The sequence below is a fragment of the Cervus elaphus genome, chromosome 21 (genome assembly GCF_910594005.1).
Source record: "Cervus elaphus chromosome 21, mCerEla1.1, whole genome shotgun sequence".
In the NCBI taxonomy this organism is placed as follows: domain Eukaryota; kingdom Metazoa; phylum Chordata; class Mammalia; order Artiodactyla; family Cervidae; genus Cervus; species Cervus elaphus.
This window is the reverse complement of record NC_057835.1, coordinates 47,707,940-47,732,452: the sequence shown is the minus strand read 5'-3', so window position 1 is coordinate 47,732,452 and position 24,513 is coordinate 47,707,940. Positions and strand designations below refer to the sequence as shown.

The 24,513-nt window shown below is 39.9% G+C and overlaps 1 protein-coding gene across 4 annotated transcripts in view; it reads left to right on the top strand.

Moving 5' to 3' along the window:
- COLEC10 (collectin subfamily member 10) overlaps positions 1–24,513 on the top strand; it is a 124,118-nt gene that overhangs the window by 73,558 nt on the left and 26,047 nt on the right. Inside the window, exon 1 of one of the 4 annotated variants that reach the window (XM_043879264.1) lies at positions 3,917–4,160. The exons of the other annotated variants lie outside the window; for them this stretch is intronic. Within the exon in view, the coding sequence (XP_043735199.1) occupies positions 4,013–4,160 (148 nt within the window). The 5' untranslated portion in view covers positions 3,917–4,012. Of the gene's footprint in view, positions 1–3,916; positions 4,161–24,513 lie in introns of those variants that run through there. 4 annotated transcript variants of the gene reach the window in all.

The window sequence follows — 24,513 nt, the reverse complement described above, 5'->3', positions numbered from 1 at the left end:
GTAGCCTTGACTAGATGGACCTTTGTTGGCAAAGTAATGTCTCTGCTTTTTCACATGCTGTCTGGTTGGTCATAACTTTTCTTCTAAGGAGCAAGCTTCTTTTAATTTCATGGCTGTAGTCACCATCTGCAGTGATTTTGGAGACCAAGAAAATAAAGTCTCTCACTGTTTTTCCATCTATTTGTCATGAAGTGATGGGACCAGATGCCATGATCTTAGCTTTCTGAATGTTGAGCTTTAAGCCAACCTTTTCACTCTTCTCTTTCACTTTCATCAAGAGATTCTTTAGTTCTTTTTTGCTTTCTGCCATAAGGGTGGTGTCATCTGCATATCTGAGGTTATTGATGTTTCTTCTGGCATTCTTGATTCCAGCTTGTGCTTCATCCAGTCCAGCATTTCTCATGATGTACTCTGCATATTAGTTAAATAAGCAGGGTGACAATATGCAGCCTTGACTTACTCCTTTCCCAATTTGGAACCAGTCTGTTGTTCCATGTCCAGTTCTAACTGTTGCTTCCTGACCTGCATACAGGTTTCTCAAGAGGCAGGTCAGATGGTCTGGTATGCCCATCTCTTTAAGAACTTTCCACAGTTTATTGTGATCCACACAGTCAAAGGCTTTGGCATAGTCAATAAAGCAGAAGGTAGATGTTTTTCTGGAACTCTCTTGCTTTTTTGATGATCCAGCAGATGTTGGCAATTTAATCTCTGGTTCCTGTGACTTTTCTGAAACCAGTTTGAAAATCTGGAAGTTCACAGTTCACATACTGTTGAAGCCTGGCTTGGAGAATTTTGAGCATTACTTTACTAGCGTGTGAGGTAAGTGCAATTGCGTGGTAGTTTGACTGTTCTTTGGCATTGCCTTTCTTTGGGATTGGAATGAAAACTGACCTTTTCCAGTCTTGTGGCCACTGCTGAGTTTTCCAGATTTGCTGGCATATGGAGTGCAGCACTTTCACAGCATCTTTTTTTAGGATTTGAAATAGCTCAACTGGAATTCCATCACCTTCACTAGCTTTGTTCATAGTGATGCTTCCTAAGGCCCACTTGACTTCATATTCCAGGATGTCTGGCTCTAGGTGAGTGATCATACCATCGTGATTATCTGGGTCATGAAGATCTTTTTTGTACAGTTCTTCTGTGTATTCTTGCCACCTCTTCTTAATATCTTCTGCTTCTGTTAGGTCCATACAATTTCTGTCTTTATTGTGCCATCTTTGCATGAAATGTTCCCTTGGTATGTCTAATTTTCTTGACGAGATCTCTATAGTCTTCCCCATTCTATTGTTTTTCTCTATTTCTTTGCATTGATCGCTGAGGAAGGCTTTCTTTTCTCTCCTTGCTATTCTTTGGAACTCTGCATTCAAATGGGTATATCTTTCGTTTTCTCCTTTGCCTTTAGCTTCTCTTCTTTTCACAGCTATTTGTAAGGCCTCCGCAGACAGCCATTTTGCTTTTTTGCATTTCTTTTTCTTGGGGATGGTCTTGCTCCCTATCTCCCTTACAATGTCATGAACCTCTGTCCATAGTTCATCAGGCACTCTGTCTATCAGATCTAATCCCTTAAATCTATTTCTCACCTCCATTGTATAATCATAAGGGATTTACTTTAGGTCATACCTGAATGGTCTAGTGGTTTCCTTACTTTCTTAAATTTAAGTCTGAATTTTGCAATAAAGAGTTCATGATCTGAGCCACAGTCTGCTTCCAGTCTTGTTTTTGCTGACTGTTTAGAGCTTCTCCATCTTTGGTTGCAAAGAATATAATCAATCTGATTTTGGTATTGACCATCTGGTGATGTCCATGTGTAGAGTCTTCTCTTGTGTTGTTGGAAGAGGGCATTTGCTATGACCAATGTATTTTCTTGGCAAAACTCTATTAGCCTTTGCCCTGCTTCATTCTGTACATTCTTCAGCTTATCCCTCTGTATATGCCTATATCTACAGATATGCATGTCTATACCTCAAGAAAGAGATCTATTAGATGGAATTGGCTTACATGATTGTGGAGGATGTGAAGTCTCATGATCTGCCATTTGCAAGCTGGAGACCCGGGAAAGCTAGTGGCATAGCTTCAGGCTAAGCCCAAAGACCTTGAGAATCGAGGAAGACAATAATATAAATCCCTGTCCCAGTCCAAAGGCCTAAGAACCAGCATACATGATGCTGTAAGTTCTAGTCCAAGTGTAGGACAACACCAGTCCCAGTTCTAGCACTCAGGCAGAGAGCAAATTCTTCCTTTCTCTGTGTTTTTGTTGTACTCAGGCACTGAATGCATTGGAAGACAGCCCCTCTTTTGGGGAGACCAAGCTGCTTTGCTCAGTCTACCAGTTCAAATGCTAAGCTCACCTGGAAACACTCTCACAGACATGCCCAGAAAAAGTATATAGCCAAGGGTCTGGCCTCCATGATCCAGTCAAGTTGACTCTTAAAAGCAGCCATCACAGAGGCCTTGGGAAAACTGCTCAACTTTTCTGAGCCTCAGGTACTTTGCCTGTAAAACGAGGGAATTACTATCTATTCCACAGGGCTGTCTTCAGGTTTAAAGAAAATAAGCAAGTTAAGAGACCAAGGCTATCTTTGCACATAATGACTATTCAAACAATGCCAGTTCCTTTCCCTCCCTTTCCTTGTATGACTTATGAAAAGATGAGTCTAGTCATACTACTAGTCTGTTGTTATGGGTTGAATTGAGTCTCCTCAGGCCAAAAAAAAAAAAAAAAATCCTATGTTGAAGTCCTACCCGCAAGACCTCATACCGTAGTAGTGCCTCAAGGCACTACCAGGGGCTATGAGGAACCTGGAACTGATCCTCTCCTGGTGTCTTCAGAAGATACATGCTTTGCCAATGCCTTGAACTCAGATTTCTAGCCTCCAGAATTGTTTAGTCGCTCAGTCGTATCTGATTCTTTGTGACCGCATGGACTGCAACCCATCAGGCTCCTATGTCCATCAGGTTTCCCAGGCAAGAATACTGGAGTTGGTTGCCATTTCCTTCTTTTAACAAAAGTGTTGTGTTGTACGCTCATGCATTTGTATGTACTATGATTTGGCAACCCTTAAGATATCATTGACTCAGTGGTAAAGAATCTTCCTGCCAATGCAGAAGACATAAATTTGATCCCTGAGTCAGGAAGATCCCCTGGAGAACGAAATGGCAACTCACTCCAGTATTCTCGCCTGGGAAATCCCATGGACAGAGGATCCTGGTGGGCTGCAGTCCATGGGGTCACAAAAGAGTCAGACATGACTTAGCTACTACACAACAACAATATATCATTAGGCAAATGATGTCCCTTCCCTTTTGGCCACATCTTTTAAACAAAGCTTTGTCCACATTTCAGAATAGTTCTTTAAGACAGTGTACCAGAAGGCCAGTTACTAGGGCAAAGGTTATACATATTTTTAACATTCTTGATACTTCTTGCCTAATTGCTTTGCAGTAAGTGGTGTTCTTTCCTTTGGGGTTTAACCCTAAGACAATTCTTTGTAGCAAGAGAAGGAAATAAGCTCATGGAGAACAGTTAGAGTATTAGTGTTCAACTGCCACGAGAAGCAGGTAATTAATATTTCCTTGTTAAAAAGCTCAAAGCCATGCACAACAATTATATAATATGTTGGCAATTCACAAAATCTCTGGCTCAGTCCTTCTGGAACCCCAACATTTAAGTGCAATTTGGGCATTAAATTATCCATTCGTGTACTAAGCCAAAGGTATATCTGTTCTATTCTCTGGGGTGTTTCTACTGACCTGCACACTTGAGTGTTTGGTTCAGAGATAATTTTCAATAAACTCTTGTCACTTGAAAGTAAACAGTCTGGAAAATGTACAGCTCATTTGAAACACTGAGAAAATAAACAACCTAGGATATGCTTCCTTCCTGTCTTTACAGCCCTTTCTGGAATGTGTGTTCCAGATATTTCCCTTTCTTCCCCAAAGAAGAAGTTTTCATTAAAAATCAAACTGTTTATTTGGCACTGTGGGGCAGCCCTTTTTTGAGGAAACCACAGCAATGGGTGCCTTTGGAGCCCGAGTTCGAAGAAACCAGTTCATTCTCCTGGTGCTCTTTCTTTTGCAAATTCAGAGTCTGGGTCTGGACCTCGACAGTCGTCCTACGACTGAAGTCTGTGCCACACACACCATTTCACCAGGACCCAAAGGTGAGGAAAGAAAAAAGTGAAAATTTCCCATCTAATAGTGAGCTCTCTTACTTCACTGCTCAGTGCCCCTCTAACTCCCACTTTCTCTACTCTCCTCCCTAGAGTTTTCTCCTCTCCCACCTAGAGTTCTACTTTCCTTCTATTTTAGGAAAATCAATGTCCTGATACTTATTAAAAAAATCTCCCTTGATGTTAAGTAAGAGAAGTTGGGGAGGGAGTGGAAGCCTGGGACACGGATGTGATAGAATTCACCTGGGATAGAGGAATATTCTGCCTTCCATGCAGCTCCAGGGGGATACACAGACGCGACATTGACTGTCAGGAATCCTTTTGTTAATAACATCTCTATTCATGGACTGTTTTTACTCCAACCGTTTTCTCATACTGATTCTGGTAAAGCTACTAGACAAAAGCTCAGTAAACTTTAATTCTTTCATACATTTCATAAATTAATGGACTCCTGGGTTCCAATGAAGAGGAAAAGGTCCCTCAAGAATTGGAGGTGGCAGTAAGAAAAAAAAAAAAAGGAAAATGGCACTGTCATCTCAGCATATTGTTTTTATTTCTTCCATGTCTTAAACTTATGTCCCCTATCAATCATATTTTTCTACAGTCATAATCAAAGTGTGTGGTCCATTTTGAGGGGTGTGGGATAACAGAAAAAATTACTTTAGTGAGACATGGACCTGGCTGAAAATTTCTGTTTCGTTTCTTTCTAACTACATGCTCTTTAACAAAAGTTTTAACTCTCTGAACCTAAGCTCTTTCATCTTAGGGGTGGGGGAAAGTGTTATCATCCTCTCCATTCACCACTGGGGTAATGATTAAATAAAGTAATATTTGCAAAAAATATTTAACGTCTGGAACATAGTAGTTGCAGACCAAACATCAGACATGTTTTCCCTTTTTCTTGTAGCCTGCCTTTTCCAAATAGCAAATGTTGAAAGATCAGTATGTTTATAATTATACTTCTATGTTCTTCAAAACCAAACAACCCCCTCCAAAAAAAATAAATAAATAAAAATAAATAAAGGATTGGAGGTGGTATAGAAATAAGCATTTCTTTATTTGCAAGTGGAGACTTTAGGGCCAAGAGCCTTCAGCAGAAGGATGATAGAATATTGGAATTTTTTTTTTCAGGTAGGGCCAAGGTCCAAATGCGTGTCAAGCAATTGGTTGATTAAAAAAATGCTCCTGTTTTCTTGATTTCAGCTCTGACCCTTTTGTTCTGAAAGTGGTTACTGCAGTACAGATCGGTTCTCCTTCGTTAGTAATTCATGCTATGTTTCTCCAGGCTACAGGGTGGAAGAATAGCAGCTGCTTAAAATTTTTAGTTGAAAGAAAGATCTTAAAACAAAACAAAACAGAAAAACATCGCCCTGTGCTTGTCAGTGATTTAAATGTGTATTGCTTAAAGTGCATTTTTCTTAATCAGTGAATTAATTTCCTCCTAAGATTGCAATCTAAGTTTTAACCTTTGATACCATAAAATAAATGCAAGGAAGAACAATGAGACCTTGGGGCTTCCAAATAATTTCTTGGGTGAATAAATGAATAATGCGAGGGTCACTGTTCAGAAAAGAAAGTTTCGATCAGAAACAAAGTATTTACTTAAAACCATTATTGGACTTTTCACAGAATAGAGGAAATTTTGTATGATTCCAGGGTGTTCATGGAAAATGCTAAAAAATTAATTTTTCTGTCCCTTCAAATGGGAGAATCCATTTGAGAATAGAACTGTTAAGCAGTTTTCCTTACAGAGAAACCGCAACTTTCAAACTGGAGGAAGAGTGGACAAAGTATTGTTAAAATAATGTCCAAAAGACGGTGTACTCCAATTCAATGATTCTAGTCATTTCAACTCAGGCAACATATATTGAATGTGCTAAGCACTATTTTATGTACAAGAGATGCATTAAATTGTGTGTGTGTATATATATATGTATATGGTTTCCTGATGCCTCAGATGGTAAAGAATCTGCCTGCAATGCCGGAGACCCGGGTTCGATTTCTGGGTTGGGAGGATCCCTTGGAGAAGGGCATGGCAACTCACTCCAGTTGAATTCCATGAACAGAGGAGCCTGATGGGCTACAGTCCATAAGATTGCAAATAGTCAGACACAACTGAGCAACTAACACTTTTACACTTTTCATATATATATATATATATGTGTGTGTGTGTGTGTATCAGTGTCATGAGCAATGAAATGGTAAATAATTTAGGAGGGAAAGCAGAGAGCAATTAATATATGTTGGATACCAGCATAGTGTCCACATGAATCTTCCAACTCTCGTTTTTTAGTTTAACACAAAACTTTCCCCTTCCCATTAGCAACTCTCTTAAGATTCCAAACAGTGGAAACCCCTTTAACTCTCTTCCTGAGTGTGTGTAGAAATTATGAGATGATTACAAGTGAGAATGTGACAGAAGGAAAAAGTGAGTGCTCCCAGGGAAGAAACACTTGGGAAGGACCCCTTAAGAACCCCGGGTTCCAGAACTAAGTCTGTTACGGACTTGGTACAATTTCTTCTTCCCCTAGAGCCCAGGGACCTGGCATCAAATGGATTCCACATTTCCTTCTTATTAAAGTGATTCCAAGATGCTGGAGCGTACTGAATACCTACTAAGTCCCAGGCATCATGTACAATGCTAAAGGCTTCAAGCTAAGGAAAAACTTGTACCTACATTTTGAGCTGGTGTTAGATTAAAAACTCTTGGGGTCAGGACCCACGTAACTCATTTCTTCTTTGCAAGTTGCCTCTATGCGCACAACACGTATAGCATCAAGGGCCTATTCATCACTGCCCTCCCTCTGCTCTGTGCCCTGTGCTAGAATTGTGGATACCCCAAAAACACAAAAATGATTTTTGTCTTCCCTCAAGATATAGACTGCCATCCACCCTACCTCATCCTCTTATGAACGTGATGATAGTCCTCCCCACCCCTGAATAAGGCAGATTTATATGTTTATCTCTACAAAATGATAAAAAAGAAAGGTTTGATGGCTCAGTAAACATTTTAAAGAACTAGATTATTGCTCTTGTTCAAAATATTTTTCCTAAAAGCAAGCTGGTCTGTGTTTTTCTTCATGGCTAATCATTTCAATACCGTATTTATCAGCACCGTGTTCAGAAACTTCTAAATATGCTGAGAAACAGACAATAAAAGGAACTTTCTCTAGATTCGTTTAGGAGACTTGGAATTAAATAAAAATATATAGAGTGGCAAACAGAAAACTGTTAATGCTAATCTGTCATATAGTATATTGTCTAACACAGAGACACCATTTTCTTGCACTGTTTCACAAACTTGACTTAGTGGAAAACATTGGATTGTACCTGCTTGATCTTCATTCAGGATGGTATCACATCTGTCTATACTTGAGTTTCTTTATTTGCAAAATGAGCTTCACGACAGACCTGTTTTAAGAATAACATCAGATAATCAATGTGAACCTTAAACTGTATCGGTGTCATGAATAGATACTTAACAAATTCTATTTGTCTTTCCCTCTTCTTCCTATTTGGCTAAGTCCATTGAATAGCAGTTTTGAGAATGAGTATTGCTCTAGTTATCAAAAATTATTTGTTGAAAGCCATTTTTATTTTTCTTTCTGCACCTTAAATTTATTATTTTATGCTGCTTAGTAGAAAAACATTCTTTTTTCCCCCAACGTTGGTGGTTTCCTTAAACAATTTATGTGAAATTCTGACCTCTAGTGGTTTTACTTCAAAACAGCAATTACAAGAAATTTTAATAAGAAATGTTAAAAAAGAAACATAAAACCACTAAGAAATATTTGGGTAATAAGTAAGTCCTGATTGGCTCATTTTGACCCCATGGACTGTAGCATGCCAGGCTTCCCTGTCCTTCACTATCTTGTTTAATTTTCACTGTTGTCCTGTGTGTCTGTGTTTAGTCGCTGTCATGTCCGATTCTCACGACCCCATAGACTGTAGCCCGCCAGGCTCCTCTGTCCATGGGTTTCACCAGGCAAGAATACTGGAGTAAGTTGCGATTTCCTTCTCCAGGGGATCTTCCCAACCCAGCAATTGAACCTGGGCCTCCTGTATTGCAGGCAGACTCTTTACTGACTGAGCTATGAGGGAAGCCCTATAATTGCCCTACGTGGTAGCAATTATTTTAAACCTAAGGATAAGCAAATACTCTCAATGAGGTCAAGTGGAGTTTTCAAGGTCTTCCACTTAGATGTTACAGTCATGAAGTTTGAGCTTGACCCCTGACCTTCTGGTATGGGTCCAAGGTCATTCCGTGACATCTACTAATTTCTATTAGAATAATGTTTGAAAATACAGCCCACTGACTCCTTTTTGATAAGAAATGAATAGGACACTGCCTCAGAACATGGAGTTTATGCAACCTCACAGCCCAGCATTGTACTGTACTACATGCTGAATGTGATGACTTGCCTCTCTGATAATAAACTCCATTGCTTCATTCGTCTGTTTAGAGATGATATTTAGAATGGTATTTTACCCTATTGCTTATTTTGGCTTTTAGTTTGGGAGGCTTTTCTTTCAATGACATTTGTGTGTGTGTGTGGACTGAGAGGTCCTTTGAGATCCATCTGGCTTCCCCTGACTTCTCCCACCTCAAACTACTTGCTCACTTGTTTGCTGCAGCCTTCCTTGCTTTGTCTCTCATTCCCAACCCAGGATCTTTGCACTTGATGTTCCTTTTGTCTGACCCACACTTGCCCCAAATCTTCCCAAGAAGAGTTCCCTCTTCTCATTTCTGGTTTTAGCTCCAGTGCCGTCTGCACAGTGGGGCCCTGCCTGAAGACCCCTGCACTCTCTGTCATAGTTTCCAAGACAGTTTATTATTTTCACAGACTTATTGCTATTTATATACATACTGTCAGTCCTAGAATGCAAGTTTCATGAAGGCAGAGACCCTAGAAGAATTCCTGACACATAGTGATGGCTCAATAAATAAATAAACATGGCTAAGTCATGTTCAACTCATTTGCAACCCCTTGGACTATAGCCTGTCAGGCTCCTCTGTCCATGGGATTTCCCAGGCAAGAATATTGGAGTGGGTTGCCCTTTCCTACTCCAGGGGACCGTCCCGATCCAGGGATTGAACGTGTGCCTCTTGCATGTCTCCTGCATTGGCAGGGAGATCTTTACCACTTGAGTCACTGGGGCTTCCCTTTAGATGCAATGAATGAACCCAGATTTTCCAAGATCCCCTGACAGTTCCTTGAAAATACTTTCCAGGGATATTCTGCAGATCCCCCCGTAAGTTGTGCAATGCTTCAAAAAAAAAAAAGAAAAAACAAACAACTGCTCTTGGAAGGTGCTGTCATTTCACCCCTTCAGTGCTTAAAGAACTTTCCCACCGGTGGCCACTGGTTTTCTGTAAGCACAGCAGTGTGCAGCTCCCCTGGTGCCCCTGTGTTGGCCTGGCCTGACCACTAACTCAATGACATTTCACTCAGTAAGGAAGGCTTCCCTTTGCCTCTGAGGACACTGCACACTTACATGTAATGATCATCACCCCACACTTGGGGCCTGTGATGAACTCATGCGGCCAAGAAAGGCTCTCTGCTCTTCAGTTTGGGTGTGATGGCAATCTCAGGCATGGTGGTGTCCATAGTAAGACTAGCACCCATTGAATAGATGCTACTGGCCAGGCACTGCTTGAATGCTTTCCAGCAGTTTTTAAGTTAAACTCTCTCAATAGACTTTGAGAGAGGAGACATTATAATTCTCATTTGAGAGATGAAGAATCTGAGGTTCAGAACTATTATGTCACTTGCCTAAGGTCACACAGTTGGAAGGTGGCGGGTTGGAGCTCAGTTCAATCCCAATTGGACTCCACGCTCCAGTCATTGTGCTAAACCATCTAATCAGCTGGAGGGGCCCCAACCGGTGTTGATGACATCAGAGGATTTTACAGGGCAGGATGAAATAGCTATTATACTTAAGTTTTGGCTTAAAAATCCTATCCATCCCTATGGAACCCATGCGTGGGTGGATGAGAGCACTAATCTTTGAGTGCCCGACACTACGAGATCACATGGCTTTGCCAGTATGTAAACGTCTTTCTTTGGGACAATTTCTTGGCAAACCTCTTACCTCTAGGATTTGGACTTCATCTGGCCACTCACTATTTTTCTGAGCATGGCCCTGGATCCCGTAAATTGACACACGAGTTATTTTTCAAGAGTGTTTCAGTTTCTAAACAGATGGCCAGTATGCCCAGCAGTATCTGGGGCACTTTCACACTCCGATTGGAAGTGTAACTACCTTTTAAAGTAACTGTACCTTTTAAAGTATTTCCAGATTACTTAATTTAACCCGTTATTTTCACATTTCTGGGAACTGAAGCCCAGAGACATAAAGTAACTTGTTTGAGGTCACACAGCTGCTCATTGGTGGCAGAGCTAACAGTCATCTTCCAGATTCCCAACCAGTAAACCTTGTTCCATTTCACCATGTTATATCATTGTCCTCACGTTTTGTCATCCTCATTAGGCATGAAATGATCCTTCCCTTGGAGTTATAAATTAACATTAGAAAAGGAGGTCAATGTATAAACATGATACAGAATTGTTTTAGCTCGGTCACCTTGATACAGATTAAGCTGCTGAGTTCTTTCTGGTGACTTTATCAGAGAGGTTAAGCAAGTAGGCATTTTCCTAAAACCTTTATATTAATTATATTAATTCACTAGAGTCTTTCATTAAGAGTGTTAATATGTATGCTATGCATGAGGACGGACCAAAATTTTAAGTGGCTTGGCTTTTTCAACTTTATATTCCAATATGTGGGTGTTCTGAACCATTTTTTCCCTCTCTCCTTTTCCCTTTGAATAGATGTCAAGAAAAGAGTTCAAGGTTAGGTCAGGATGGGAAGAATAAAACTTCAGTCAATCAAAGTGTGGACAAAGATGAGTCAGTAGGTAATGACAAAAAAAAAATTAGTTTGTTTCATTTAACGAAGTTTTATGCATGACCTATGCCATTTTTTCCCCACAACTTGCTTACATAATAATTTGGCTACATACCAATCATTATTAGGGACTGCAGTAATAGAAACTCACATGTTGATAAAGATGATACACTTTGAAGACAGAATATATGGTTTTGAATTTGAGCTCTGTCACTTACCTATCTGGAGTTCCCTGGTGGCTCAGTGGTAAAGAACCTGCCTGCCAATGCAGGAGACACAGATTTGATTGCTGGATCAGGAAGAGCCCCTGGAGAAAGAAATGACAACCCACTCCAGTATTCTTGCCTGGGAAATCCCATAGACAGAGGAGCCTGGCAGGCTACAGTCCACGGGGTCGCAAAAGTCAGACACAACTTAGCGACTAAGACAACAACAAACATTTATCAGCCTCGGTGTCCCTGTTTTCTGAATGGAGATAATTATATTGCCAATCTCAAATGCTTAATCTGAAAATTAAGACATGTTTAGCATAGAGCTCAGCTATCATTGTTTTTTTTTTTTTTTCATGAGCTTCCACAGCTCAACATTCAGAAAACTAAGATCATGGCATCCAGTCCCATCACTTCAGGGCAAACAGATGGGGAAACAGTGGAAACAGGGGCAGACTTTATTTTTTGGGCTCCAAAATCACTGCAGATGGTGATTGCAGCCATGAAATTAAAAGACACTTACTCCTTGGAAGGAAAGTTATGATCAACCTAGACAGCATATTATAAAACAGAGACATTACTTTGCCAACAGAAGTCCATCTAGTCAAAGCCATGGTTTTTCCAATAGTCATGGATGAATGTGAGAGTTGGACTATAAAGAAAGCTGAGTGCTGAAGAACTAATGCTTTTGAACTGTGGTATTGGAGAAGACTCTTGTGAGTCCCTTGGATTGCAAGGAGATCCAACCAGTCCATCCTAAAGGAAATCAGTCCTGAATATTCATTGGAAGGACTCATGCTGAAGCTGAAACTCCAATACTTTGGCTACCTGATGCGAAGAACTGACTCATTTGAAGAGACCCTGATGCTGGGAAAGATTGAAGGCAGGAGGAGAAGGGGACGACAGAGGATGAGATGGTTGGATGGCATCACCGACACAATGGGCATGAGTTTGAGTAAACTCCAGGAGCTGGTGGTGGACAGGGAGGCGTGCCGTGCTGCAGTCCACGGGGTCACAAAGAGTCGGACGCAACTGAGTGACTGAACTGAACTGAACTGAACCACTGCTGCTACTAGCACCATAAACCTCTCCCCACGTCCCTAAACAAAGGCTCACAGGTGGTAATCTTGGTTCTACAGACAGAAACCTACCAGGGAAAAGGACCCACTTCTGCTCCTTGCTGCCATTTCCTGCCTATTTTAGTCTCACTGCAAAGTAAACTTTTATTTATCAGAAGTTCACAAACTTAAGTCCACCCTTTCTCTTTGTTAATGTGGCTTCTTTTTCCTAACTCTCCAACTGAACCTAGGGCTTCTTATCAATTAAACAGGAATAATAGTGTAAATACTCCCTAGGAATGTAGTAGGATTAAATGAATAAAAACATAAAAAAACAAGCCTCAGTCTTTTTATCTGCAAGATGGATTGATAATGGCATGACTGCTTCATAGGACTGTAATGAGGAGAAATGAGTTAAGCCACATAAAGCACTTAGCACTATCCCTAACACACTCTCAAGGACTCTTTAAGTATTAGAAAACCATAGATTAGCAAAATCCAAGGAGAGTGAGAATGATATTTCTAGGTTTTTCTTCTTTTTTTTTCCTTTAAGAACCATTTTCCTATAGCCACAATCTGCGCCCTGGGCAGACACTTCTGTTGGTCTTAGGTCATTAGCCATATATATATATATATACACATACATATATATGCATACATATGCATGCATACATATACATATGCATATATATGTGTGTGTATATATATATATATACACACATATAGGCCAGATACAACTTAGATCTATCTTTTTATTTGTACTTATGAAATTCTATTTCTAAACACTTTTTAATTCTGTTGGGAATGAATGGGTTTATTTGGTACCTCCACATCTTTACAGGATATTCCAACTGATAACCAGTCTGTATGGTTTTTGCACTGGTATTTGATCTGCAATATTCTATAATTTTCTAGAATTCTTTTAATTACACTTTATGGTTTTCTCTACTCTTTCATGAAAGAGTTATAAATATATGAAGTTAAAATCTACACTCAGAGACTCAAGTGAAGTAGCATTTGAATAATTTAATTGTTTTCAAATTTTTTATCATGGTTATTCTTGATCTAAAAACATCATTTCAAGTCTCTTGAAAATACTTGTATCTGTGAAATAAATTATATGAATATGAGTCTTTAGAATTCACAAAGGTTTATCCATTATTTTGCTTTGGCTCCACTGACTTGCTATAGGAATCATTATCTCTATTTAAAGAGAAGGAAACTAAAGCTTATGATCCTTTTGAAGGTCATTTATTTGACATATCACCCAGGATGGGTGTACATATAAGACATTACAATATCAGTTGCAGTCAAAAATAGCTTACATGGTGTGTACTTGTTGACTTAAAATGTCTTCACAACCTAAAAGTTGAGAGCTACGTTTTATTTGGTGGGAATTTTTAGGATTTCAAGCCAAGGAGGCAGCATCTCAAGAAACCTTGAGAGAACTGATCTGAGGAGGTGGTGGGGGCAGTCAGGTTATATAGAAGTTTTTCAACAAAGGGCAGGTAGTCTGAACATCAAAAGACTATTGTTAATTAAAGGAAAACCAGATATCTCAAGTTAAGGAATTTATCATTTCAGAAACTGTTCCTTTGATATGCATCTCAGCTACCTGGGGCCAGTGTTCTTTGTTTTCATATCTGGAGTGAAAACTCATCCTGAGGTGAGTTTTCTTAGGGAGTGGCTGTAGTCACAGTTGAGTTCAATTCAGTCATTCAGCGTGACCCCATGACGCTTTGTGACCCCACGAACTGCAGCAGGCTAGGATTCCCTGTCCAACACCAACACCTGAATCCTACTCAAACTCATGTCCATCGCGTTGGTGATAGCATCCAACCATCTCACCCTCTGTCGTCCACTTCTCCTCCAGCCTTCAATCTTTCCCAGCATCAGGGTCTTTTCCAACGAGTAGTTCTTCACATCAGGTGGCCAAAGTATTGGAGTTTCAGCTTCAGCATGAGTTCTTCCAATGAAATTCAAGACTGATTTCCTTTAGGATGGATTGGTTGGATCTTCTTGCAGTCCAAGGGACTCTCACAAGTCTGCTCCTACACCACAGTTCAAAAGTATCAATTCTTCAACACTCAGCTTTCTTTATAGTCCAACTCTTAAATCCATACATGACTACTGGAAAAACCATAGCATTGACTAGACAGACCTTTGTTGGCAAAGTAATGTCTCTGCTTTTTTATATGCTGTCTGGATTGGTCATAAGTTTTCTTCCAAGGAGCAAGCGTCTTTTAAATTTCATGAATGCAGTCACCATCTGCAGTTACTTTGGAGCCTAGAAAAATAGTCAGCCACTGTTTCCACTGTTTCCCCATCTATTTGCCATGAAGTGATGGGACCAGATGCCATAGTCTTAGTTGTCTGAATGTTGAGTTTTAAGCCAACTTTTTCACTTTCCTCTTTCACTTTCATCAAGAGGCTCTTTAGTTCTTCTTCACTTTCTGCCATAAGGGTGGTATCATCTGCATATCTGAGGTTACTGACATTTCTCCCAACATTCTTGATTCCAGCTTGTGCTTCATCCAGCCCAGCATTTCTCATGATGTACTCTGCATATAAGTTAAATAAGCAGGGTGACAATACACAGCCTTGACATACTCCTTTCCTGATTTGGAACCAATCTGTTGTTCCATGTCCACTTCTAACTGTTGCTTCCTCACCTGCATACAGATTTCTCAGGAGGCAGGTCAGGTGGTCTGGTATTCCCATCTCTTGAAGAATTTTCACAGTTTGTTGTGATCCACACAGTCAAAGCCTTTGGCAAAGTCAATAAAGCAGAAGGTAGATGTTTTTCTGGAACTCTCTTGCTTTTTCAATGATCCAACTGATGTTGGCAATTTCATCTCTGGGTCCTACGCCTTTTGTAAATCCACCTTGACTATCTGGAAGTTCACGGTTCATATACTGTTGAAGCCTGGCTTAGAGAATTTTGACCCTTACTTTGCTAGCGTGTGAGATGAGTGCAATTGTGTGGTAGTTTGAACATTCTTTGGCATTGCCTTTCTTTGGGGTTGGAATGAAAACTGACCTTTTCCAGTGGCTACTGCTGAGTTCCAGATTTGCTGGCATATGGAGTGCAGCACTTTCACAGCATCATCTTTTAAGATTTGAAATAGCTCAACTGGAATTCCATCACCTCCACTAGCTTTGTTCATAGTGATGCTTCCTAAGGCCCACTTGACTTCACATTCCAGGATGTCTGGCTCTAGGTGAGTGATCACACCATTGTGATTATCTGGGTCATGAAGATCTTTTTTGTATGGTTCTTCTGTGTATTCTTGCCACCTATACTTAATATCTTCTGCTTCTGTTAGGTCCCTACCATTTCTGTCCTTTACTCTGTCCTTTATTGTGCCCATCTTTGCATGAAATGTTCCCTTGGTATCTCTAATTTTCTTGAAGAGATCTCTAGTCTTTCCCATTCTATTGTTTTCCTCTATTTCTTTGCAGGGATTGCTGAGGAAGGCTTTCTTATCTCTCCTTGCTATTCTTTGGAACTCTGCATTCAAATGGGTATATATATTTCCTTTTCTCCTTTGCCTTTAGCTTCCCTTCTTTTCACAGCTATTTGTAATGCCTCCTCAGACAACCATTTTGCCTTTTTGCATTTATTTTTCTTGGGAATGGTCTTGATCCCTGCCTCCTGTACAGTGTCACGAACCTCTGTCCATAGTTCTTCAGGCACTCTATCAGATCTAATCCCTTGAATCTATTTGTCACTTATGCTGTATAATCATAAGGGATTTTATTTAGGTCATGCCTGAATGGTCTAGTGGTTTTCCCTACTTTCTTCAATTTAAGTCTGAATTTGGCAATAAGGAGTTCATAATCTGAGCCATAGTCTGCTCCCGGTCTTGTTTTTGCTGACTATTTAGAGCTTTTCCATCTTTGGCTGCAAAGAATGTAATCAATATGATTTTGGTATTGGCTGTAGTCTGGTGGCTGCTAAATGGCAGGTATTCTTTCCTTCCTGAGTTCCCTCAGGGCTCACCATCAGTGGTGACTTGCAATCGCTGTTGACTGTAACATCCTTTCTTTACTGATATGGGTGGAAATATTCCTTTTCTCATTCTGCCTGGCCTGAGATGAACAGATATCTAGAAAAAGATTTTGATATTCAGAGCTATGACAAAGTCACCTCTCTTTCATCAGACCACATGCTGAGTTACCATATGACCAGACAACCAAAAGGAAGAGGCCCATATGTCCAATAGGAAGTTGGGAGATGGAGTGAGGCAGCAAGTGTGACAATGTGCAACAGACCAAAATGAAAGTCCCCAGAGACTGGGAGGCTTTGATATACCAAAAAGGAGGGTCTCTCCATCTGTTTTTATCAGTGCTGCCCCAGCACTTGTAGAGCAAGACTGGACAATGTGACCCATGATCTCGGGGCAAAGCCAGTGCTAGACCATGGACAGAGACCAAATACATTGAAATAAAGCTCACACAGAGTGTACAAAGGCGAGGGATATGACCTGCTTTCCTAGATGAGAGTACTCCTAAGGGGACATTATACTTTTGTTAAAATGGGCCACTTTTATTAATATATATTCCCAGGCAGCTCAGTGGTAAAGAATACACCTGCCAATGTAAGAAATGCAAGAGACTCAGGTTCAATCCCTGGATTGGGAAGATGCCCCCGAGTAGGAAATGGCAACCCACTCCACTATTCTTGCCTGGAAAATCCTGTGGACAGAGGAACAGGTGGTCTGTAGTCCTTAGGGTTGCAAAAAAAATGCCAGACATGACTGAGCACACACACACATTTAATATATATGTATGTATATATGTATATATATGTATGTATGTATGTACGTATATGTATATATATTGAGAAATAAAATATTGCCTGCCATATCAGTAAACAAAAGATGTCACAGTCATCAGTGATAGCAGCCACTGATAGCAACCAGTGAGCCCTGAGGGAACTCAGAAAAGAAATGAAGAATACCTTTCATCTAGCAGCCATCAGGGGGCTTCCCAGGTGGCACTAGTGGTAAAGAATCTGCCTGCCAATGCAGGAGACGTAAGAGACATGGAATCGAACTTTGGATCTGGAAGATCCCCTGGAGGAGGGCATGGCAACCCATTCTATATTCATGCCTGGAGAATCCCATGGACAGAGGAGACTGGCAGGCTATGGTCCATAGGGTCGCAAAGAGTCAGACACAACTGAAGTGATTTAGCATAGCAAACAGCAGTGATCGGACTGCAGCCACTCCCTACATGAGCCCTGAGAAAACTCAGGATGTGAAAACACAAGATACTGGCCCAGATAACTGAGGTACACATCTAAGTAATTATTTCAGTGAGCCCAGTCTCTTGCATCTGCCCATACATAGAAAAGTGTTGAATTCCACGGGATATCTAGTTTTGTTTTTTTTTTTTAATTAACAGTAATCTTTTGTTCCAACTAGCTGCCCTTTGTTGCAAAACTCCTGCTCACTTCTCGAAGCAGTTCTCTCAGGGTTACTTGAGATATACCTTCCTCTTGGACTTGAAGTACTAAAAATTTCTGCTGAATAAAACATAACTCAACTTTTAGGTTGTGCATATTTTTTTAGTCAACAATATCTAGATCTAGATCTATATTATCTATATCATCATCTTCTGATGATCACGGGGAGCAATAATACCATATTCGTGTTATTCCAGTGTTGCTCAACCATACAAAAATGGCACATTTTCCTGCTCCCCCTTTCTGACTGACTAATATTTTAATTCTCAACAAATGAGCATGTACAAAGCTAAAATGTCCAGCAACTGACTAACATTTTAACTCCTGACAAATGAGCATGTGCAAAATTAAAATGTTCAGCATTCATGGCAGCCAAAGTGTTCCTGAATCTTCCTAAAAAGTTTTTTTACTGGGAAAGGAATCTATGAAAATGCTTCATTCCATAGCCCGTCCTTCTCCATCTCTTTCTGCCTTACCTTTTAGAGTTAAAATATGAGTAGGGGTGGGAGGTTAGGATGCAGTACTCTGCCCTGTCAAAAAAATATCACAATGTAACAAAATTATTGAGTCAATTTTCTGGTCATCAGAGACCTAGTCTTAGAGAAGTGGTATCTGGTGGAGGAGGAGTTAAGTGTTATTCTACCTCCATTTAGGTAAATAGGATTGATATTTTAATAAAGTAGAAGACAGAATTATTTTCCTTATCCTAGCTCCAATGACATCTATGTAAATATTCATATGCTTCATTATGCTTTGTTAATCTAATTTTCATTGTACTTTAGGTTTTCTTTCTTCTTCTTCGTCTCGCTCTCTTTCTCTTTTTCTTTTCAGTTTTCATAGCTGTTCTGTAGAAGTAGTGATATTTATCAGGTCTGACCAATGAAATGATAGTTTAAACCAAAGGAACCAATGGAAGTTTTTGAGTAGGAGAATGACATAAATTACCTCTTGTTTTTCAACCAGATAAATCTCTTGGAAGGGGTGATAATAGATTGAAGGATGTGAGAAGGTCCTGGTAGAACATAAATTAAAAATAAGGCATACATTAACGCTGTTGGGAGAGGGTGAAGGGGGTATATATTTCAGAAGAAAATTGGCAGATTGTACTGAATTCCAAACTCTCTTTGAATTGCTTGTGAACATCCAGATGTTTAAGTGCAATAGGCATTTGAAAACAGAGATCCTAAATAATTTTTAGGCATTTCCTCTCTATAGAAGCTAATCACATGACCTATAGTCTTTACTCTTAGTTATTATATTTTTGTTAACCAAGTTCGTGCACCCAACACACTGTGCGGCCAAACAAACCGAAACGTCGGAGTTTGGAAGCAGAGAAATATTTCCTGCAGGGCCATGCAAGGAGATGAGGTGCCTTTGTGCTCCCAGAAGGGTTTCAGTAAAGCACTTTTAAAAGCTGGTGAGGTGCGTTGGTGGTGGGGTCCACAGGGTACCTGATCTACTTGTGTACAAGTCTCTGATTGGCTGATGGTGAGGTAACAGGTTGGTGTCACAAGGGTTAATTTTATAGTCTTTAGGCTCCAGGAGGCCTGGGAGCTATGTGCTCATGGTCATCAAGTAGTGAACATCTTCATTTTGTGGGGGTTTTCACATCTGCAAAAAAAAAAAAACTCTGGAAATGTGCATCAGATACCATTATCTAGGTACTTCAGAGAGGAGCTAAAGCCAAGGATATAGGTAGGGGAAGGCCTGTCCTAGGAAGGCCCAATGGGTCCTGCTCAGTAACTTTTGGTCTTTTTCAGTGAGAGTCAGCAGGGAGGACTGCCTTTCTCACAGACAGTTTGGATATCCATGGATCGGGCTGTTCATTTGTATAATAGCAGAATTATGACTTACACACTACTACTACTACTACTCTTTTTGTTTAAGTTTGCTTCCGCCCCATTATGTGCTGGAAGGAACTTTAGACAAAATATTGTATGTTCCATCTATAGGGTTTGTAAACATTTCAATGCCGGAAGCACAGACCTCTGGAAGCAAAAATACGTACCATCCAGGGCACGGGAAACCTGCACAACCAAGGTATGGGCTGAGAGGGACATTGCTTCCCTTTGGCTTCTCTTCATATCGCTCTAATTTCTTTTTTTCACACTTTTTTTTAGGGGGATTCTCATTCTATTTTATTTTTTAAATTTGAAATATAGTTGATTTACAATGTATATATATATATATACATATATATATAAATGATATATAAATATATGCATTTTCTTCAAATACTTTTCCCTTATAGGTAATTACAAAATTTGCATCCCTCTAATTTTTATAGTGGCTTGAAATTCTAGGGGCCCATAATGCACTGGGTTGACCAAAACTTTCATTTGAGTTTTTGTATAACATCTTATGAAAAACCCCAATGATGTTTCTTGCCAACCCAGTAATATTTCTCGAGTACTCACTGCATTCCAGTACCATGTGGCCCTTGTAGGAGTAAGATATTTCACTGTTCTGATTTACTGATGAGGAAACCGAAGCTGAAAAATTTGACGCGGGTTACTAAGCTCTCCCAGCCCGTGAGTGCCGATCCCCCACGCCCTGTTCTTTACCACTGCATTGCATTGTGGGTCACCATGCAGTCTAGACAGATTGGATATACCCTCCTTGCATTTGTTTCTACGGCTTGGCTATGAGTGCCTTTAAATAGTGAATGTATGTACAGGCAGAAGAAAACCTGCCCCACAAAGCTTAATGTTGTATTTGACATTAAGGATAATATTAGTTGCTGTTGTTTTCCTCCTTGTCACTCAGACATGCAGTGACTGCAAAAGACTTGCAGGTTCCAAGGAGGAAATCTTTTCAGGTAGATAAGTCTGAAAACAGAGTAGGTGCTTTGTAATTCAAGTAAGAAAGATTGTAGGATTCCTGAGATTCTCCTTTTACTTTGCTAGGTTATACAAGGGTGAGGTGAAGGAGAAATGAAGTTTATGGGCCCCTGGAGTTGATGAAACACAGTAAAGAGACTGGTTGACGTCATGGCCATGCACATTAACATCCCGGCTTGGCCCATAGTAAGCACCCAATAATCATAGCTGTTATCATTATTAACGCTGATATCATTAGTCAATAAGTTCATACAATACGCATGCGTGCTCAGTTGCTTCAGTCACGTCTGACTCTTTGCCATCCTATGGACTGTAGCCCACCAGGCCGTTCTGTCCATGAGACTCTCCAGGCAAGGATACTGGAAAGGGGTTACTGTGCTCTCCTCCAGGGGATCTTCCTGATGGAGGGATTGAACTGGCATTTCCTGCTCTGCAGGTGGATTCTTTACCACTGAGCCATCAGGGAAGCCCCTAGTACATTACTGGTATCTCCTTAAGGGCTTCCCAGGTGGCTCAGATGATAAAGAATCTACCTGCAATGCAGGAGATCTGGGTTCGATCCCTGGGTTGGGATGATCCCCTGATGAAGGGAATGGCTACCTATTCCAGTATTACCTTGCAATTGTTTACTGTGTTAATAGAGAAAAAGCACTTCCATTTTATTTGCTTATTTGATAGGTTATCTTGTCATCAGAGGAAAAAGCAGTATAGATGAATAAAAGCCAAGTCTCTTTTGTTGTTGTTGTTTAGTCACCGGGTCTCGTCTAATCCTTTATCGACCCCATGGACTATAGCCCACCAGGCTCCTCTGTCTGTAGGATTTCCCAGGCAAGAATAGTGAAGTCGTTTGCGATTTCCTTCTCCAGGGGATCTTCCCAACCCAGAGATCGAACCCATGTCTCGTACATCTCCTGTGTCTCATGCATTTCAGACAGATTCTTTACTGCTAAGCCATCAGGGAAGGCCCTAGTCTTCTTACCCCTACATCATTGTTAATTGCCAACAAAATACACAGTAATTTCCCTTTTATAACTCTCATGACACTTACAGGACCTTGCTGATTGCCTTCTTCCTGCTAAACTTTTAGTCTTAGATCATGTTTTGTCTGAGGCAGTGTTGTATCCTTAGGATCCAGCCCAGAACTTGGGAACTGGTAGAAACTCAATAAATATGTGTTCAAGCAATGAATGAGTGAGCACATTGTGCAGTTCTAAACAGCTCTTGAGAACAAAGTGTAGAATGTCACCCTTATCACAAAGAACTTACACTCTTAATTTAAATAACAATGCATTTAAAAATAATGCTTCAAGGCAGCAGTTAGAAAGTATTAACAAGGAACCAGATGGTGAGTTTCCAAGGAAATAATTCCATCAATAAATTCAGAGAATTTAGAATTTAATTTGAGACAAGACTCATGGGTAGGATTTATAAAAGGAGAAAAGGGCTGTGATTCCTCTATATTATTTGCGATTTATTTTTTTAATTGCAAGAGTAATTCAAGCTTGTTGTAACATATAACACGTATAAATGTGTATAAAATAAAGATGTATAAAGAAAAAGCTAATGATCTCTCTTTTCACTATGGCTTCTGTTTCAGATCCAATTCTCTCATGTAACCATCATTAATAGCTTGATATTAACACTTTTCTCTGTATTTGTTCTGTTTATTTGTTCTTTCTTCTAAATCAGATCATATGCATATGACTTTCCAAGAGGCATTCTTTACATGATAGAACATGGAGTTTACTCCTTAATTCAGGGATCTTTCATTATTTTTAGTAGTTGCATAACATTCCTCATATTTTCATTAGTCTCATGATGATAAACTTCAGATTGTTAATGGCTTTTTGTTTTTACCACTACAGGCATATATACATATATACATTTGTTCTTATAGTTATTCTCATAAAATAGGTTTCCTATCCCTGGTGGCTCAGATGGTGAAGAATCTGCCTACACTGCAGGAGACTTGGGTTTGATCCCCAGGAAGATCCCCCTGACAAGGAAATGGCAACCCACTCCAGTATTCTTGCCTGGAGAATTCCATGGACAGAGGAGCCTGGTGGGCTAGAGTCCATGGGATCGCAAAGAGTCAGACATGACTGAGCAACTAACACTTTCATTTTTCTTTCAAGGTAGAGTTTGTGGATTTTTTATTTTAATCATCATTGATAGATTATTTTCCAAAAGTGTTGTAACAATTTATGTTGCCAAAAACAATGACAGTGTTTTCTCTATCTCTGGCACCTTCCGATACATTAATCTTTTGAAATTATTACTAAATCTGATGGCAAAATATGATACAGATATTTACACAGACGTGTGTTTTTCTGACTAATAGTGAATCTGGACATTTTCATCCATCATTTGCTGTTAATATTTTTAGATTATCTTTTAACCTTTTAATTTAATTTATTGTCTTTTTTTGGGAAGTGATTTGCAAAAACTTTTTGTATGATAAAAGTATTAATCATTTTTTAAGTCTTAGTGTTTGATTTTTTTCTTATCTATCATATTTTTGTTGGTAAACTTTATATATTTATGTGGCATCTTTTATCATATAAAAACTTTAAATTTCTCATATGGTCATATAAGTCTTTTATTTTATAACTGTTCCCTAGGAGATGAATTTCAAACAGAGAGAAAGCCATGTGCCTTTCAATGGAGACACACATTGAAAGACATTTTAATGAACAATGAACAGACACACTGGGCAGGAATAGAAGGTTATACAGGTCAGTGTCAAAAAATAATGCCAGAAAGTTCCACTGATGCCAGTCTGTGAAAGTCCAAACACTAGACTAATTAGTTTGGACTTGACCTAGAAACACAGAGGAACTGCTGAAATGTTTTGAATAGGGCAGTTTTATATTGAAAATGTGATTTTTTAAAGATTAAGTTTGCATGGTGGTTTGAAAAACTGAAGTTCAGTGTCAAAGAAACCAGTATTTCAACAACTATGTATTGAACAGACACAGTTCTAGGTACTTGGAATCACCAGTGAATAGAAGACTATGGAGACCATTTAGGGCTTACTTGCGAGGGTTAGTGTATGAGGACAGGAAGAGGTTAAGTAATGGCAGTAGAAATGGAAGGAAAAAAAAAGGATGGATGTGAGAAAAAATAAGCATCAAGATGGGAGATAGAAGGGAGGAACGAGGACTTCCCTGGTGGTCCAGTGGCTAAGACTCTGTGCTTCCAATGCAGGGGACCAGGTTTCCATCCCTGGTCAGGAAACTGGATCCCGCATGACTGTGATTTATTAATAGTTTTCTAGGGCTGCAATAACAAAATACCACAAACTGGGTGGCTTGAGCAACAGAAATGTATTGTCTTGCCATTCTGGAGACTGGAAGTCCAAGCACAAAGAGTTGGCAGATTTAGTCTCTCTTAGCCAAGACCCCTTTTGTTGACTTACAGATGGTTGTCTCCTCACTGTGTCCTTACATGGCCTTGTCAGGGTAGGCATAAGTATCCCTCATATTCCTTTGTGTGTTCAAGTTTCTCTTCTCATAAGGATACCAGTCAGGTTGGATTGACTGCACTAAAAGCCATGATTTAAGTGAACCACCTTTTTAAAGGCCTTATCTCCAAATATCGTCCCATTCTAAAGTGCTAGTGTAGGGCTTGGACACATGGATTCTGGGGGTTATGGTTGTTGTTCAGTCTCTAAGTCATGTCCAGCTCTTTGTGATTCCATGGACTGCAGCACGCCAGGCTCTTCTGTCCTCTACTATATCCCAGAGTTTGCTCCATTCATGTGCATTGAGTTACTGATGCTATCTGTCTCATCTTCTGCTGCCCCCTTCTTTTGGCTTCAGTTTTTCCCACAAGGGTCTTTTCCAATGAGTTGGCTCT